The sequence below is a fragment of the Astatotilapia calliptera genome, chromosome 1 (genome assembly GCF_900246225.1).
Source record: "Astatotilapia calliptera chromosome 1, fAstCal1.2, whole genome shotgun sequence".
NCBI lineage: Eukaryota > Metazoa > Chordata > Actinopteri > Cichliformes > Cichlidae > Astatotilapia > Astatotilapia calliptera.
The window spans coordinates 4499680-4517716 of NC_039302.1; the positions used below are offsets into that span (position 1 = coordinate 4499680).

Consider the following 18037-nt stretch of genomic DNA (forward strand, 5'->3'; position numbering starts at 1 on the left):
GATCGATCCCAATGACAGCAACATCAGGAAGAAGGAACACGAGAAGCTGGAGGAGTACCAAGGGCTCAGAGAAGAGCTGGAGAGGATGTGGAGGGTGAAGGTAACGGTGGTCCCCGTGGTAATCGGAGCACTAGGTGCGGTGACTCCCAAGCTAGGCGAGTGGCTCCAGCAGATCCCGGGAACAACATCGGAGATCTCTGTCCAGAAGAGCGCAGTCCTGGGAACAGCTAAGATACTGCGCAGGACCCTCAAGCTCCCAGGCCTCTGGTAGAGGACCCCAGCTTGAGGGATAGATGGAGACTGTTTCCTAAATCTAAAAATACTTTTTAATGTGTCATCATGACAGTGTAGTCACAGTTTTGTCAGCCAATATATCATTTTAAACATCCAGCTACCTTCCCGTTAAAATGAGATTGGGTAGTTAATCTGTTTATGGTGTTTGTCACAGAGCTGCGTGTCCTGTGGAGGACAGAGCAGACCTTCTTCTGCTGGGCCAAAATCACAGCTAATAAAACACAAGTTCCCTCAGCCAGACCACTGCTGGGTCCACTCCCAGAGTCACTGATTACTCTATCAAGGCACTACTGTTGAGACATGTGTCCCCACCCTTTACAAGAAGTCTTATAAGTGTTTTGTATGACTTTCTGACCCCAAACTCATTGAAGTGGGCCAAACAGGATGTGTTTACAGGTAGTGGCAAAATAGCTTAAAGCTACTCTAGCTTCTTCATAAAGGGAACCCTTTGGATAACTAGCACAATTTTCACCTGTATTTATTTTTATTTTATTTCTTTTTTTCTAGTATATGCAAAAAATATAAATGAGGAAGTCACTCTACCTGTTTAGACACAGGCACAGTAATGAATAAACATAAATGATTTCAGGTAATTTTATAACGATATCACTAATGGCTGATTATTCACAAATACGTTTCTGACCTGGTATTTTGTTTCGGCCATAAATGGCTGCATGTTTGGAAGAAAGGGTGGAGTGCTAAGCTATTAGCTGATGCTAACAATGGTTAGCAAGTGGTGCGTCCATGTAGGGTGCATGCACAGACACACATAAACAGAGTAGCTAAGTAAGATACAAATATAATGCTTAACTTTCACTCACCAAAAAGCAGAAATCTTCTTCCACAATATGTCAAACATTTGTTCTATAATTCATTTAAAAAAATCAACCAACAGCAGGCCCAGAGCCGCAATTTCATGGAAAAAGGCCTAGAAAACAGCTGTTAGCTAGTCTACACCCATCAAAGTGGCCACAGCTAAACCAATAAGCTTAACCAGTATCCAAATGGTAGACTTGTGAACTTTTGGGACAAATCAAATATCTTACCTTGTGTTATCTCGTAAAAAAAAAAATTCACCCGTTGAACAGTTTAAGAGGAAAACTACCTACTGAGGAGTGTTTGACATTTTAATACTAGAGTCTATGTGAACTGGTTCACTTTCCATTGGTTTACTGCGATGGCCAGAATCCTTATGAGAATATTATAATGAAATTATAATAGAACAGATGGTTAATTGGTGTTTCTGAACAACAGTCAGTTAGTGGAATTAAACTTCTGAGGTGTCAGATATTTAAATCATTATTGGGGGATTTTTTAATGCTCATTTCAAGATATCATCTCTATCAGTGATGAACTGAAGCTTATCGTTGCAATCAACTTGTGCTATGATCTCCAAATCCACGGTAGGATACATTGATTGTGTTTTTCTAATAAAAAGAGGAAATCCATCATCTCGTTCAGCGACTTGGAGACAGGAAGCACAGCAGCAGCAGGCTGGTGTCCAGCGGCACAAAGACTGGATCTGCATTCATAATGAAACCTCTTGACGTGTGCTGACCTACTGCTGTAAGTCACAGAGAGTGTAACGGCCCTGACTTCGGCAAATGGAAGCCATATGAGGGTGGAGGGCAGCAGAGGCCTCCTCACAGAGGGTCTTTGTGGCAGACGCTCGTAGTAGTGAAAGAGAATACGATCATTTAGATTTATTTGAGTGAATGTGTGACAAAAGATGTCTCTTCACCTGACAGCCCGTTTTACTCTATACACTGACAACTAAAAGGTAGTTTTATTTTTTACCAGCAATATTTGTGGATATGGGCACCCCCACTCCTCTGCACGTTCGCTTACAGAAGAGCCTTGTTACCACCCTGTTGAGCCTGCTGTTAATAAAATGCTCTTTTCATAGCAGTCCTCTGCAACCGCCCATTGGCCTGGACACAAGTATGTAACCGAGTATCCCGTGGTTACAGGGTCCTGTCTGCACACAGTGGCTCAGAGAAACACTGACGTCAAAGCTGGCCCTCACATCAACAGCAGCGGCAGGACGGAGGTTTTGTTCCAAGAGTGCAGGGTCACCTTTTATTTTTTTTATTTTTTATTTTTTATTTATTTATTTTTTTTGCCTGTCCCGTTTGGCTCTTTTGCCATCAGAATTGTTGTCTAAAGGCAAAGAAAGATGCCCAACGGATTTACTTTACCAAACTGACCATCCCAGCCTTGCCGTAATGGTCCATTTGATTCACCTTTTATTGTTTATTTTATTTTCACTTACTGAATACGGGACAGACTTGACTGGGGGAAAGAAGGGGAGAAAGAAAGAGGGAAAGAGAAACAGCTGAGAAGAGGGACGGGGGAGAAGGGCAAAAAACATAAACCAACAGAACGGGCAGAGAAAAAAAATGCATATATCAATCACCTGGATCACCTGCTGAGAAAGAAAAAAGAAAACAAGCAGAAGAGAACAAGAGTAATAGAATAAACAACATCACAATGATATATGGGAATATGACAGTAAATACTAAATATTAAACATTATTGTGCAGCATATAAGATCAACAGAACACAGTGTGCTTTGAGGTAGGAGCCAAAAAGGGTGTAGTTTGTGGGTGTGATCACCCGTGTGTACACCTGTGAGCATGGACGCGCTTGTTTTTTTAAAAGGTTCCTTCATGTAATGATCTGCTAGAGGGTGTGGGGGGGCCACAGCCCCGTCCTCCAGGGCATGAAGCAGGTATGGAGGAGATCAAAACTCCAGACATCCAGAGGCCCCCAGAACACAAGAGACCAAGGAAGACCAACAGAGGGGCAGCCGCGCCACTGTCCCAGAAAGAGCTGAGGAGAGTCCCAGATGAGGGCTCACTCAGCAGCCGCGGAGCAGAAGCCAGGGGGGGTTGCAGTGACGCGCCCGTGAGCTCCGCCGGCAGCCAGCTGTGCCTGAGTGACCGAGCCCCAGGCCGAGAGGCCGGGGGCACCCCACCTCCAAAGTGGCCCGAGCGAGCCCCAGGCTCCAGGCCCCGATAAGCGGCCGCCAAGGAGTGAGCCAGTGTGTACCTGGACGCCCATCCCCGGACACAAAGAACCACCAACGCACCGATGTCTGAGGGAGTCCGCCACTGGCAGGGGAAGTGGTGGTAGGGGGAGATAGGCCTCCATACCTTGGAGGGCCTGAGATGTCCCCAGAGAGGTGGCGCCTGACACCCAACCTGACATATAGACACAGACATACAGGCACACACAGATACAAACATCCATTCCCACCCTCATGCTCTCATATGTACTTACTCCACACTCAACCAACGTGGAGACAGACATAAAGAGACGCTGTACACACGATCACACTCCCCAAGCGTACTCTACAAACCGGGTCTAGGTACCCTTGCCCCTGGAGGGGGGAACTGCACCCAGACCCAGGTGGTGTTACCCTTTTCCCTGCGGTGGGGGGAGGCAGACCGCCCCGACTCCGCAGCAGCAGGAAGGCCCCACACTCCAGACCGCAGTCGGACGGCCAACTCCTCCTCCTAGCCCCCCGCTCCAGCAGGTCGCAGAGAATGGGGGTGAGAGAAGAGTCCAAACCTCCCTCCACCCGCTCATTGTAGTGTTGATGCATGTGTGTTCTAAGGTGCATTTAAAACCCAGGAGGGCATGGAGCTACCTGCCAGAGAGCAGCAAGTAAGCGCATGGTCCCTCCTGCTAGCCCTCAATGTCTACGTGTATTTAAAATTGAGAGGTGGGCAACGACGCCAGGGGTGGGGTGTACACCCTGATGGTACTTTGGATTCCGTGTATCGTGCCCACCCCCAAGATCCTATATGTATGTGTAATGAGAGTGTGAGTAATGTGAATGTCTAAGTTGTGGGATAAAATTGAGGCAGAGGCAGCCAGAAGGGGACAGAGGGGGGAGGGGGGGGGTAGCCTCCTCTGCACCCTGGTGACATACCCCTACTCCAAGGTCCTGCATGTGTGGGTGGTTGTGGTGGAGCGGGAAGAGGGAGGCAGCTGGAGATGGGGAGGGAAGGAAGGGAGGGGCAAGTGACCCCTCCCTGGGGCCAGCTCCCCCGCTGACCCCAGTAGGCACCCCCATACTCCGCGACCCGCCAGGGAGAGGGGGCCCAGGCCCATCCAGACCGGGGCCCAGTGCAGCAGCGCCTCCCGGCCCCACAGAGCCCGGGACAGTCCACCCAACACCACCACCACAGAGAAAACTGCACCCACCCCACCATCCACTCATCTTCCAGACTACATAAGACAATAAACACTCAGGCTGAGATCTTCCTCCACCTCTCCTGTATCTCCCCCTCCTGCAGAGGGAGCTCCTGAGGAGAGGAAAGCTCCTGCAAGATGTGAGGGTCACCTTTTAAAAAGGCTGAACCTCTGAAATGAAGGGATTAAACATCTCTAATTCCTGGAAGGTGTTTTTAAAAGCCTTGAATTCAAGCTGAAAGTCTGCACTTCAATCACACCTTGATTGATTTAAAATTCACTGCGGTGGTGCACAGAAGCAAAATTGCAAAAAGTTCATACTTTAAAAAAAAACATATATGGTTTTAGATCATCTTCTGTATGTCCTCCTGTCCTGACTCCTGTTGGGTTTCATGCTTGATGCCTTCATTCAGCAGCCTTATGTGGAATTTCCATGTTCTCCATGAGCCTGGACAATCTGAGCAGTCCAATGCTCAGCTGACGCTAGATCCCATCAGCAGTAAGTGCTGTAGAACAAGACACTGACCTCCACAAGCTATAAGAACCACAGAATATGAAAATTATATTAAATATTAGTACTTTTATTTACAACAAAATCAATTAAAAAAGAGACAAATGTTAAAAAAGCCCCAGTGCATGTAGCTTGCCAACCCAGCCAGACTCATGAGAAAGCAGCCTGTGGCTTCAGTGGTCCTGCTGGATTCAGAAACCAGCTTCCAAGATTACAGAGGAACAGGTATTTGCTAGATACTAAAACCTTGTAAACCTTGCCAATCACAAAGGGTTTTCCAGTTTTCCACTCGTAGATCAAACATGTTTGTCACTTTGTATTATCAGCCCACAACAGGCACCCAAAGGGCCTCTCCTAGAACCCTCCATTAGGACAGGAACTGAAGAAGATCATTCTTTTTCCCATTCCCGTTTGTGAAGTTGAGGCCTGAGGTCGAGGCTTACTGCTCCCAGTAGTTCTCCTCTGTGTTCCTGCCTGTTGACCTGAAGTTTAGGGTGGGACCTTTAGCCAAAACTCACCTTCTTCCTCTTTGCCTCTACCAGCTCTGTGCAGCTCTCTTTCATGCTTCTCATTATGGAGGAGTAAAGGGTTTGGATTCCCAGCAGTCCTCTTTCCCATTCCTGCTTTTTGAAAAGCAGAGGTCTGGGGTTGAGGGAGCAGCCTCCTCTAATCTCTGTCCACAAAAGGTACCAGTGGAGTGGGGAAAAGACTGCCAACAAGAGTAGTGACAGGAGCACGTAAGGCTACTCTCCTGCTGGAAGTCTTCTTCTGTGACAAGAGAAAGAGGCTGACCTTTATAGAATAGAATAATCCTTTAATTGTCCCACAAGGGGAACTTTGGGTGTGACAGCAGCAAGAAAGACACATATACGAAGAAACAGGACACAGAACAGAAACACGCACAATTTTTACATATTTACATCAAGGACAATGGTTACCAAAAACAGAGTACTGTACTGTTATTAAATTAACTAAAGTTAAATACAGATAAGAGGCAACTCCTGGTTATAGTGTGAATCGGTTGATAAAATAGTGCCAAGTTACAGCGCTGATGTAAACATCTATGTTTGTTGGGAGCAGTTCTGATTGTACAGTCTGACAGCTGCAGGGAGGAAGGACCTGCGGAAACGCTCCTTCATGCATCGAGGATGCAGCAGTCTGGCACTGAAGCAGCTCTGCAGTTCAGCAGCATTTATATGCATGGGGTGGGAGACGCTGACCATCAGAGATGTTTTTAAATACTATAGTAAATATCACATAATATTTCAATCTTATCAGACAGACAAAACATTTGTCTCCTCCTCTTAAGCTCTGGAAAAAAAACATAAAAAGAGTTCATTAAGGTAAAAAAAACTTTAAGATAATTGACAAAAGTATTTGCTGGTCTGCCTTCACACACATATCGACCTGAGCGACATCCCCTTCTTAATTCATGGGGTGTAATATGATTTATTGGTATCAACGCTAGAGGACGCTAACGATCCTTTTTTTTTCGTTGGGCTGAGTGTCCCTCATTGGCACACGTGATTTGTTTTTACGTTACGCCTCCCAGGAAGTTCGCTTTTCTGATTGGCTGATTCACACGCTCATCGGCCTATGTCAACCTGAGAAAAATAAAAAGATTGGTTTCACATGCATACTGTCAAGGGACGGAAGAGAGCCGATGGCAGTGGTAAATCTTCCAGTAACACCGTGAGTTCACACTTTTGTCCTGAAGCCCTGAGAACGGGAACGTGCTTGGCATGTAGCTGGTGTTAGGCGTTACCACCGATAGTTGCCGGGCTGGTTGGACTGTGCTTCAGATGCAGTCAGAATGGCCTTGGGGAGACTTGTTTACATTGGCGAGCCAGCTAGCTGAATGCTAACATTAGCTAAATGTCAAAATGAAAAATGAGAAAAGTAACGGCACCTAACGATAATTTCTTCGCCGAGTGAGGCTTTTGTATTCAACCAGCTTTCGCGGTTTGGGGTTTAAATGTGGATATTAATAACGAGTCACGTTTATGTAGCCTACATTTCGGGACAACAAGTCCTTTTGGCATACAATGGTATTTAAAGTCGGACCCTTACATGTCAGGGGTCGTTCATGCGAGCTGTCCGTCAGTTGGCTCTCTCCCGCCTTGGGTGTTATATTCATGTAGTTAAACCCATCAGGCCTTCTTCCAACTCGAACCCGAGCCACTAAAACGTCTTTCTCCATGCTAATAATGCAATCTCTTCACGTAGTTAGTATCACTGTGTTTAGCTGTGTCGGTAAAGCAGGGGCGAGCAGGTTGTTTTTACTGACACACAGAACCAAGAACCGGTTTGGTGGAGCCCACTGTAGATAAGAAAACTATATTCAAACATATTACTTTCATTCAAATTGATTTTCGATATCCTGTGCTGTGCCCTTGTAACGATGATATTACATGAAAAGGGGCGCTGGAAATAGTTTTGTATACATACTTTCTCCACTATTGTGCAAAACTGGTATTTAAATCATTGAGGAACAAAGTAGCAACACTGCAGTGGAAAATTACAGCGTCAAGCAGAACTGCATTAATACAAGTACAGTGTAAAGTAAATGCAGAGCGAGCTATTTGCCAGTATAATCTTGGATCACAGGTCAGCAAAATAATAACTTGAAAATTATTCAAGTGGAGCACAAAGTACAACATATACTCACAAAATACAGTAGAGTAGAACTGTAAGTGTATCTAAGGTGTACTTTAGTACAATACCCGACTAAATGTACTTGTCTCATTAAATATGTCTAATGTGATACTGAAATTCATTTGTTTAGGTCAGAGCAGCAGCTGACGGTGGGTAAATCATCTAATAGCTTGTCTATAAACTGAAAACATGACCTGACAAAGGTCTAGTTTCCCCTGACAACAGACTGGCACGAACGACATCGTGTTTATTATCAGTTATTACAAAGAAAAGCATCAACTTCTCATATTTCACTAGAAGGGACCAAGAAATATTTTTGCCCTTTTTTTCTTCTGTTCAGAAATTGAACATCAGTATTGTTTGCTGTACTTCAAGTGTCACCTGTTTAAGACATATTGGTTTATTCTTTTTTTATAGGCTAACTTATTGGTAATACAATCAGTGTTACTAAGCAGCAGTTTATCTCAAAGCTTCCATACATAACCATCTGCTGACCGCAGGGGGTGAAGATTTGTCAGGAAATTTTTCAATTTATCACGCCCGTTCAAAAAATAAATAAAACCAAGTCAAGAGGAGAACATTTGCTCCCTTTATAGAGAAGAAACGAAGGTTTATATTCTCTTCAGCTGTGCCGCTATCAGCAACATCAGCATTTGGCAGTAAAAAGTATCTACACACAGTCTTAGGCTTACAATGTCGTTTAAGTGGTGTGAACCTCCACTGTCGAGTGCCTTTGCTCCCCATTAAACATTTAAAGGAAGCTGGAAACTCACTGATATGAAAAGAGTTTTATCTAAACAGATTGGGGAGTCTCTAATTTTGGCAAATCCCAAAAATGAGGAAAATGGCAACTATGAAGAAACATAATAATGCTGAATTGAATTCTTTTGTTGGTTGCTTTGTTGAATTTGAGCCAGCTTCCTCCTCCCATCCGGAGTTGGTGGTGCAGTATTAGAATTGCTCTGAATAATCTATTAATGACTTCAGTTCATTGCCCCCAAAACAAAAAGCAACAACAGTATTTTTTTTTTATCTTTGTAGATTTAAAAATGAAACGTATTCCCAGGCTTAAAGCTTTCCTACATGTTTTTTTTTAATATTCGGGGTCTTTACATATCACTGGTTGATTTGGAGCGTTCTTTTTATACAGGACCGTTATAGACAGTCCTGTTTCAGGCCGTAGAAATGGACTAGTTAAGGAAAATTGTCAAATAAATCAGTAATGAAAACTAAAGCTCTGTCACATTTAAAAACCTGTGTAAAATGAGGGGCAGCAGGGTTCAGCTCACAGCAGCTCGTTGTTAAACTGTGGAATTTAAACTAAGACTAAATCACCTCAATAGTCTTATGAAAAAAACAAAGGACTTGATGACCTTGGTGTTCTCAGTGGGAACTGCAGCCCTGCTGGTAGCTGGAGTAAGCAGGTGAAAGGAGCAGATTAATGCTCAGGCTCTCACACACTCATCCACTTTGGTATGAAAACAGTTTAATTTAAATAATGAAAGCGTGAGAGTGAATTTCAGCAGAAATGCAGTATTCATCAAAACAGGCTCGACAGGTGCTGCAGTCATGCAAAGCTGTCTTTGAAATGTGTATCTGTGAGTACCTCTGTGGGTACCTGTTTGTGGATTATTATCTTAATATTTCATGTGTAAAATGTTCAAAGATTGTCCCTATTTTTCAATTAGCTTAATTTTTGTAACAGTACACAGCTCAGTTTATTATTATTATTATTATTATTATTATTATTATTATTATAAAACATTACAAGGACACCCAGAAAATTGTGATTTTGTTTTTTACCGCATGTCCACAAATATATATTTAAAACCAGTACCCAGTATATTTTTCAATATAAGAAATGCTCTGAATACTCAGTTCAAATGCTTCTTTTTTCTTGAATGGGTTCTATGTGATGTCAGTAAGAGCTGATATTCCTTATATGGTCATCTGGGTTCACCCTGCTGTTTTAAAGTTTCCAATTTTTAAAAAGAAAAAGCTGTTTTAAAAGGATGGTGCAGGCAGATTAAACAGCGTGTTTAAGATGGTGGCAAACTGAAGGGCATTATTACCATCACATTATGTTCCAGTGAAGATCAGTATCCATTAGTATGGATTCCATAGTATGGTATACTATAATATAGTATTCCATGGAATCCATTAGTATGGATTATTTTTTAGCATGCAGAACAACTCCAGGGGAGTCCGAGCTCCAAACGAGCTGTCCCTAAAACGATTGAACAACAACAAAATCTCTGTGGCGTTCTGCCTGCTGTCGTGTTAATTAATGAAAGCCGTTACATAAGAGCAGTGAGTTTTCAGGTCACTGGAGGCTTAAAATAAACAACCACACTCTGCAGAGAGAGCTTGGCCTTTTTGTGTGTGTTCCCTGACTTTGAAATCCTCAGGCATTTGTGTAATCGAGTACTGGTTCGTACTCTCATTGCAGCTTTTGCCTGAGTGACTGTGCCTGCTGCTGAAGTGGTTTGTTGTTCAGCTGTGTCATCTAGTGCGCCAGGGAGTAATGAGGAGTTGTGGTCTGCTGACGTTCCTGTGCCCGTGACCGGCTTATGTTGGACAGAACAGAGCTGACGGCCAGCACCAGGCTGCAGCGTCACTTTAATGTGTAATCCAGTAATGACGAGGCTAATTCTGCTTAATATCGGGTGAGATTTGGAGCATTAGGCTTGATGTTAATTTTTCTAATAAACACAAAGTTGTTATGGAGCTGAAAGACTAAAATGAAAACATTTAAATCAAACCACTGTTTGAATATTGGGCCTGTGGGGGAATGAACAAAGGATTTAGCCAGTTTAACATGTCTGGATTCATTTAATAATCTTGTTTCATGTTGGTTTAAAAAAAAAAAAAAAAGAGAGTTTCTATGTGTTTTTGCGCACTCAGCAAATTGGCTTATTAGGACAACGCTTCCAGGACATGCTGACCACCACGAAAGTGAAATGAAATCATGAGCTAAACATAGTGTGACATTTATAACAGCTAATATTTGTAACCTTGTAACAAACAGACTACAGGCAGTGCAGATGAGCATTGGTCTGCACTGTGAAGCACAATCTCATAAGTGTAGCTTTCATGTTGTGCTCTCATTTGTTGCAGGACTGTCAAGTCTGCGTACAAATGGACGACGGGACCGTCATTACACAAGTGGAGCCGTAGCTCGTTGCTGGAGACTCTTGTGAAATACGAGCGAGCTGTTTAACACGTGAGTTTGCTGAATGAAGAATGAAATGCTCGAGTGAAGTTGTCACCACGGAGGACCGGCCTGGACCATAATTTCCTACAGAACCTTTTATGCTGGAGTGCCCTTTGTTCAGTCTCGCCTTGCCGCTCAGCCTTGCCCGCCTTCGTCCACCGTCTCTGCTGCGTCGCCCCGGCAGAGAAGTCCCATCCCTCTCCCCAGGCCTGGCTCCGGCGGCGTGTTGGTGTACGATGGCGCGGCGGGATGCTGAGGGCTGCCGTGGGGGACTGTGATGTCAGAGCCCAACAGCCCGGGCGAGAGCCGGTGTGGCGCTCCCAGATTCTTCGTGGGCTGCGAGGACGATGAGAGCGAGGTCCTGGAAGATAGCATAAGGACAGATATGGAGCTGTATGAGGACGGCGAAGACACAGACTCGGTGGGTGACTCTCCCGTCACAGTTGATTGTCACTGATTAGTCAGCAGCAGGAAGCTCTAAGCTATCATGTTGTCACCATGGCAGCCGTATATCCATGGCTTTTGACCAGTCGATTACTTCAAAATAATCAAGTCATTGATTCATTAGGACTTAGCATGACTTTGGACGTAGTGATACTTGATGCAAATATAAAATAGAGCTCTCCTTTATGTTAGGTTTTACAGTTTAGTATAATTAGCTAATTTCTTTAGCAGATGCATACATGTAAAGAGATGAGAAGTTTCTAAAAGCCACCATAGTTTGTATTTAGCTTCGATTAAATACATGTAGCTATGCATGAATTAGTGAGGTGGCCAGATGCTGACAGAGGATAGAAAGTAAAGTAAATTTTAGAACTTAATGAAGGTCACAGAGTTGGTGATATTAAAAAAATATATAATTTAGTCTTTTTACTTTTAGAGAATTTATTTGCTGTTGATTTCAGTTAATGTACGTAGAGCCGAAAGTTTAACCGGCGTGCTCTCCTCTTCCTCGTTCAGCCCCCAGAGCGACAGATTGTCGTGGGGATCTGTTGCATGATGAAGAAGTCAAAGTCCAAGCCGATGACCCAGATCTTGGAGAGGCTTTGCAGGTTCGAGTACATCACTGTGGTCATCTTCCCAGAGGACGTAATCCTCAACGAGCCCGTGGACAAATGGCCTCTTTGTGACTGCCTCATCTCCTTCCACTCCAAGGGTACAGTGCCCTCCCCAACTGAAACACACATGCAAAAACACAACAGACTCATTGTGCTTCTTGCTTCCCTGCTTCGTCACATATTGATGATGTTTGTGTGACGTAGCACACATTCTGCTGTGTTTATCATCTTATAAAGTTCCCAAGCATTCGCACACTGAGCTGAGTGGCTGTCTTATAGTGAAGATTATGGTTTAAGAGTCTGTTTCAGGTTTCTCTGCATGTTTGTGTAAAACAGGATTTCCGCTGGATAAGGCCGTGAGCTATGCCAAACTAAGAAATCCTCTGCTCATCAATGACCTGAATATGCAGTATTACATACAGGACAGGTGCGCTCTTTTACTGAAACTATCTACTTCCATCATTTGAGCTAAATACACGTGAAGAGAATCAGGATATGTGAAAATAAACAGCCAGTGCTTGTTCCTCTTTTTGTTTCTTCATTTGATTTTGACAGGAGAGAGGTGTATCGCATCCTGCAGGAGGAAGGGATTGATCTACCACGCTATGCTGTGCTGAACCGTGACCCCGATAAACCAGATGGTCAGTCTCCTGCTGATAACAAGTCACTACATATATGCACTGAGAACATTTGTGACGATGCAAAGAGTACATGTTTCAGTTAAAGGGCCTCTTTCAGGTCCTGTCAGGTCTCTGCTGGACCTTATTCCCCCCATTTGTTACAGAATTTTAGATGCTGCATATCTACTGTATATAGTTTCTTGACCTCTACTTGTTTAGAGGTCAAGAAGTGAATGAGTTAAGGTCATATGGCTATTTGTTTTGTTGTTGTTCTTTCTGGGCAAGTATTAAGGAAAGGCTTTTAGAAGCAAGCTTAAGCATCATTTGCTCCTAAAAAGTAACTCCACAGTCTGTGGGAGTTCACCAAGGGAGTCGGGGCAGGTCTCACTTGTTGTTACAAAGTTACAGTCTGTTTCATGGTTGCCAATAACAGCGTTTCATGCGTGATAAAAATGTTGCCACCATTAATTCTAAAACTTTAAAAAGCTCAGAAAAACAGCCCAAGCTCCCGTTGTCCATGCAGCATCCTTGAGTCTGCTTTGTAAGGCTGTACTTGTGTTTTTCTTAGCTGAAGGATAAATATAGCATCAAATTTGAAGCAGTCACAAGTGTCCCATACTTAAGTGCTGTGGTATGTTGGCTCTGTCATCCAATTCCCGTTTAAACACAGTGACACAAACTCTCCTGACTGATGAACGGTCAGATGTCTTAAGTGTCCTTATCCTTGACACTAATGACTGTTTTTTTTAAATGAGTGATGAGTATCACGTGGTCGAAAGGGTAGAGCTGCTTCACAGGGCGCTAGAGTAAACACGGCGAGGTGGAACGTCATGTGTGTAATATTGGGTGGTAATGAAAAGAGGCTGCGTGCTAAACAGATGCATTTGATCTGTGTGTGTCTGTCTCAGAGTGCAACCTCGTAGAAGGAGAGGATCATGTGGAGGTGAACGGCGAAATCTTCCAGAAGCCTTTTGTTGAGAAGCCCGTGTGTGCCGAGGACCACAACGTCTACATCTATTACCCCACATCGGCTGGTGGTGGAAGCCAGCGGCTCTTCAGAAAGGTCTCTGATTTGGCCCTTGTGGCTTTTTTTCCTTATAAATAAGCGTTCCATGCAATGTGGTTAAAGTATGGAAAGAAAGAACAAAAACGTTTTGTTGTTGCCAGAAGAATTTAAAAAAAACCCAGTGTCAGAAATGGACCAATCAGAGAACACGAAACAGAGAGTGCATTTTATTGGCTGATGTATTGTGCAATTTACAGTGCAGCAGCAAAGTATTCAATTTGTTTTTCACCTCAAAATGTTAGAAACAATAACCTGTAATGACAAATATTCACAGTCTGTTCAAGTACAGCCTCAGATCTCTTTTAGTCTGCTGTTACAAGCTCAGCGCGTTTTCGGGCAGTTTCTCCCATTCTTCTTTGCAGAACTTCTCAGACTCCATCAGGTTGGATGTGGAGCGCTGGTGCACCTTCATAGATGTTCAGTCGGGCATTCATAAGTGGTCCTGGAGCCACTCCTTTGTTATTTTGGCCATGTGTTCAGGGTCGGTGTCTTGTTGGCAGATCAACCGTTGCCTGAGTCTGAGCCAGAACCACCACCATCACTGCACAGTTATTTATGTGCACGTAGCAGCCTGGGTTGGTTCCATTCACAGCCCTTCCCCTAAACAGCACCCCAACTCATGACACACTCTTGGTATAAGTGAAGCCCAGCCTACACAGGCTGTTTTCTCTGCTTCCCCTCTGCTGGAGGTGCATGTTAGAAAACTGTTTAAATATGCAAACGGCCTTAGCCCAGCCGGGCTCCGCGGGGCGTGAGAAAGGCGGGGATCGGCTTCGACACTCGCAAACGGCTTCTGCCATTTCCTGCTTGCAGGAGGTGAGGTCAGCCCCGCCTGAGTATGTTTGACACCCATCCAGAAGAAGCAGAAGGGATGGAGATGTTTCCCTAAGATTTTCAACCCTCAAGGAGCTGGACTGGCCAGTGAGCGACGTCTTAGGGGAGCTGTAGCTCATGGTGGGAGTGAAGTACCTCTTGCTGAAAGGCTAAGGTTCTTCTCTTAATGATATATAGCAGGGGTCCCCAACTCCAGGCCTCGAGGGCCGGTGTCCTGCAGGTTTTAGATGTGTCCTTGATCCAACACAGCTGATTCAAATGGCTAAATGACCTCCTCAACATGTCTTGAAGTTCTCCAGAAGCCTGGTAATGAAGTGATGTGATCCAGGTGTGTTGACCCAGGGTGAGATCTAAAACCTGCGGGACACCAGCCCTCGAGGCCTGGAGTTGGACACCCCTGCTATACAGGGTTCATACGGGTGCTTGAAATCCTTGAATTGTAATATTGTCTTTTCAAGGTTTGAAAAGTGCTTGAATTTCAGATGTGGTGCTTAAAAGCGCTTGAAACTGTATTTCTTTCACCACAAATAACTATCTGACCGAATAGTTTTCATATCAGACAGAGAAATAAGATGAGTCGCAAAGTCTAAAAGCAAAATTTCTCCGCCTGGGCTGCCGAGCGCCTCTGCAGATCAGTCTGTTTCAATGTGTGACCCCACCCCTCCCCGCACAGCCTGTCCACAGATTCATGGTGATGTAGCTGCTCCTTTAACTGTTTGCTGTCTTTGCTTTGTTTGGTGTTTGTAGACATGGTTTATATGAGATTTTATCTGAGATTCAGAGGTTTCTGTGACACTTATCGTGTCAGCACTTTCTGACCCTGTGTTATAACAGATTGAACATGATCTCCTCCCTTTTGCCCCCATTTTTGGGGGCGTGGGTGCTTAACTAGTTAGGAGACAGATGTTTGTTTTTTTGTTTTTTTTGTGTCACACAGGAAAGAAGCCTCGATATCTGATGAGAAGACTTCTTAATTTGGCCTTGCTGTGTATTATTGTGGTGCTTGGTGCAGATTTGTTCACATTTTCAAATCTTAATTTTTAAGAGAAATGTGTTTGAGTTTGTACACTAGCGAGTGCATATTGCACCATTTCCTTTTTCAGTTTTTGTCTGTGGTGCATTTTTCAGTTTTAACAAAATTGGAACAAAGGACATTTAAGTCGACGTAAAATGATTTAATTTTGACATGGCCTTACTGGGGTGATGCTAAGTGAAACATGCATTCTTTTTTTTTGGGTAATGTGCTGGAAAAGCTTGAAAGTGGACCTTGAAAGTGCTTAAAAAGTGCTTGAATTTGACCCTGAAAAAATGCGTATGAACCTTGGATATGGGACTACTGCTGCTCATCAGTAATTGCATTGTCTTTGATCCATGGCAGCATTGTCAAACACAGTGTGGCCTTTAATTTAGAGTTTGATGGGTTTTATGGAAACCATGCAGAGGTGAACCTCATTAACAGAGAGCGGCCACTCAGCGACTCTCTGGATTTTGTAGATTGGGAGCCGGAGCAGCGTCTACTCGCCAGAGAGCAGCGTGAGGAAGACGGGCTCTTACATCTATGAAGAGTTCATGCCAACAGATGGCACAGATGTTAAGGTAGAGTATTTGTCACAGAGTACATGGTAGATAAAATATGTGCAAAGAACACTTTGTTAATGCTAATAAAGCACCTGTAGAAAGGATTTCATCAACTGTCACGTTAATCCACATTAACCTGAACTGTGCTGGTGTGTTCAGTAAAACCGCTGATATGATTTGGAGGACCTCAAGGGTTTCTCTCTATCGTGGCTGTCGGGCAGCTGGAGGCACAGATCGTCTTTAGGCGTTGTGTCAATAAAGGCCTCCAGTGTAAAACTTTATCAAGTCACACGAGGAGGGAAGTACCCGCTTGGGTCATCCCTCAGATTTTTGTGGGTGTTTTCATTTCATGTCAGGTGTACACGGTGGGACCGGACTACGCTCATGCCGAGGCCCGAAAGTCTCCTGCTTTGGACGGGAAGGTGGAGAGAGACAGCGAGGGCAAGGAGGTTCGTTACCCCGTCATGCTGTCAGCCATGGAAAAACTGGTGGCTCGTAAGGTCTGCCTGGCATTCAAGGTATGTGCAGTTGATACCTTAGGTGTGTTACAGTTTTCTGGTTTCTTGTCGTGGAGTATGAACCTCGTCCTCATCTGCTGTCGCTGCAGCAAACAGTGTGCGGCTTTGACCTTCTGCGGGCCAATGGACACTCCTACGTGTGCGATGTCAACGGTTTCAGTTTTGTGAAGAACTCGATGAAGTACTACGATGACTGTGCCAAGATCCTCGGGTACCACCTTTAGTTCTTTTCTCTTTTCTGGTGTTCACCGTCTCGTTCTGATCTGGTGATGGAGTCTGCGTTTCTCTGCAGGAATATTGTGATGCGTGAACTGGCTCCGCAGTTTCAGATTCCTTGGTCTATCCCTACTGAGGCTGAAGACATCCCCATTGTTCCCACCACTTCAGGGACCATGTGAGTCATAACAGGAGCAGACACAGAGGACTAGACTTATCACAGACGCCTGATTGCAGCTCGCGCTGCCAAGGCTGCCAAAACCAGTCATTAGATTTAGGGCCAATTATTTTTTCACATACAGCCACAAAGGTGTGGGTCACTTTTTTTCTCCCACTTAATCAATTCAATCGTTTAAAAATTAAATAAATAAATAAACTACATTTTATTCCATTTTTGCCTAATATAGTAAAAGTAGTTTGATAAATGCAAAAAAATAAGAAATTCTGTCACTTTTTAAAAAGCAGAGTTGCTTCTTCAGTTTAACATAATAACTGTGTGTTAGCTACAGTAGATGACAGTAAGCATGCCCCTGAGCTGAGCACACCAACTAAAGCCAAACAGATTTCTAAAATCATCAGTGTTGGTTGAAGCGTGCGCTGCATTCAGCACATTTTCACACAGTTCGTCCTGATTGAGCCCATCACACTCCCCAAAGCTCAGCTGCATAGCAAAGGTGCTGCCTTAATTAGTTACACAGCTTCATTGAAGAAACGTGTCATGTACACAGATTTATACTGATGCAACTCAAATCTCTACTCACGCTCTGCAGGATGGAACTTCGCTGTGTCATCGCCGTTATCCGACACGGAGACAGAACGCCCAAGCAGAAAATGAAGATGGAAGTTCGCAACCCAATGTAGGCCTGCCTCTCTGTTAATATGCTCCTGTTTCCTGCAGGTTAAAGATCTTTGATTAACGTCTCGGATGCTTTCAGGTTCTTTGATCTGTTTGAGAAATATGGAGGATACAAAACTGGGAAATTAAAACTCAAAAAACCAAAACAACTGCAGGTAAAAGAAGAAAACAATAGCCAAGGTTTCATTTGTCATTGCGGCCTCTGTGAGGACAAAGTGTGTGTGAACATGTGTGTGTGACTTTGAACCCCGACAGGAGGTGCTGGACATCACCCGGCAGCTGTTAGCAGAGATCGGGCAGCAGAACGACTGTGAGATAGAAGAGAAGAAGTCCAAACTGGAGCAGCTGAAGACGGTTCTGGAGATGTAAGTGAGAAGCATTTTATTGACTCCTGATCTCATATTCATTTAATCTGTT

The 18037-nt window shown here is 44.1% G+C and overlaps 2 protein-coding genes across 2 annotated transcripts in view; one reads left to right on the forward strand and one right to left on the reverse strand.

The window, feature by feature from the left end:
• LOC113009522 (aggrecan core protein-like) overlaps positions 1–9289 on the reverse strand; it is a 42337-nt gene extending 33048 nt beyond the window's left edge. Inside the window, exon 1 of the mRNA XM_026147885.1 lies at positions 7076–9289. The gene's annotated coding sequence lies outside the window, so the exon portion shown is untranslated. The remainder of the gene's footprint in view (positions 1–7075) is intronic.
• Positions 6607–18037, forward strand: part of ppip5k1a (diphosphoinositol pentakisphosphate kinase 1a) — a 30110-nt gene continuing 18679 nt past the window's right edge. Inside the window, 13 exon segments of the mRNA XM_026148003.1 lie at positions 6607–6697; positions 10778–11295; positions 11835–12030; positions 12269–12359; positions 12488–12573; positions 13461–13615; positions 15947–16048; positions 16387–16548; positions 16638–16759; positions 16841–16942; positions 17535–17621; positions 17700–17775; positions 17876–17985. Of these exon segments, the coding sequence (XP_026003788.1) occupies positions 11152–11295; positions 11835–12030; positions 12269–12359; positions 12488–12573; positions 13461–13615; positions 15947–16048; positions 16387–16548; positions 16638–16759; positions 16841–16942; positions 17535–17621; positions 17700–17775; positions 17876–17985 (1433 nt within the window). The 5' untranslated portion in view covers positions 6607–6697; positions 10778–11151.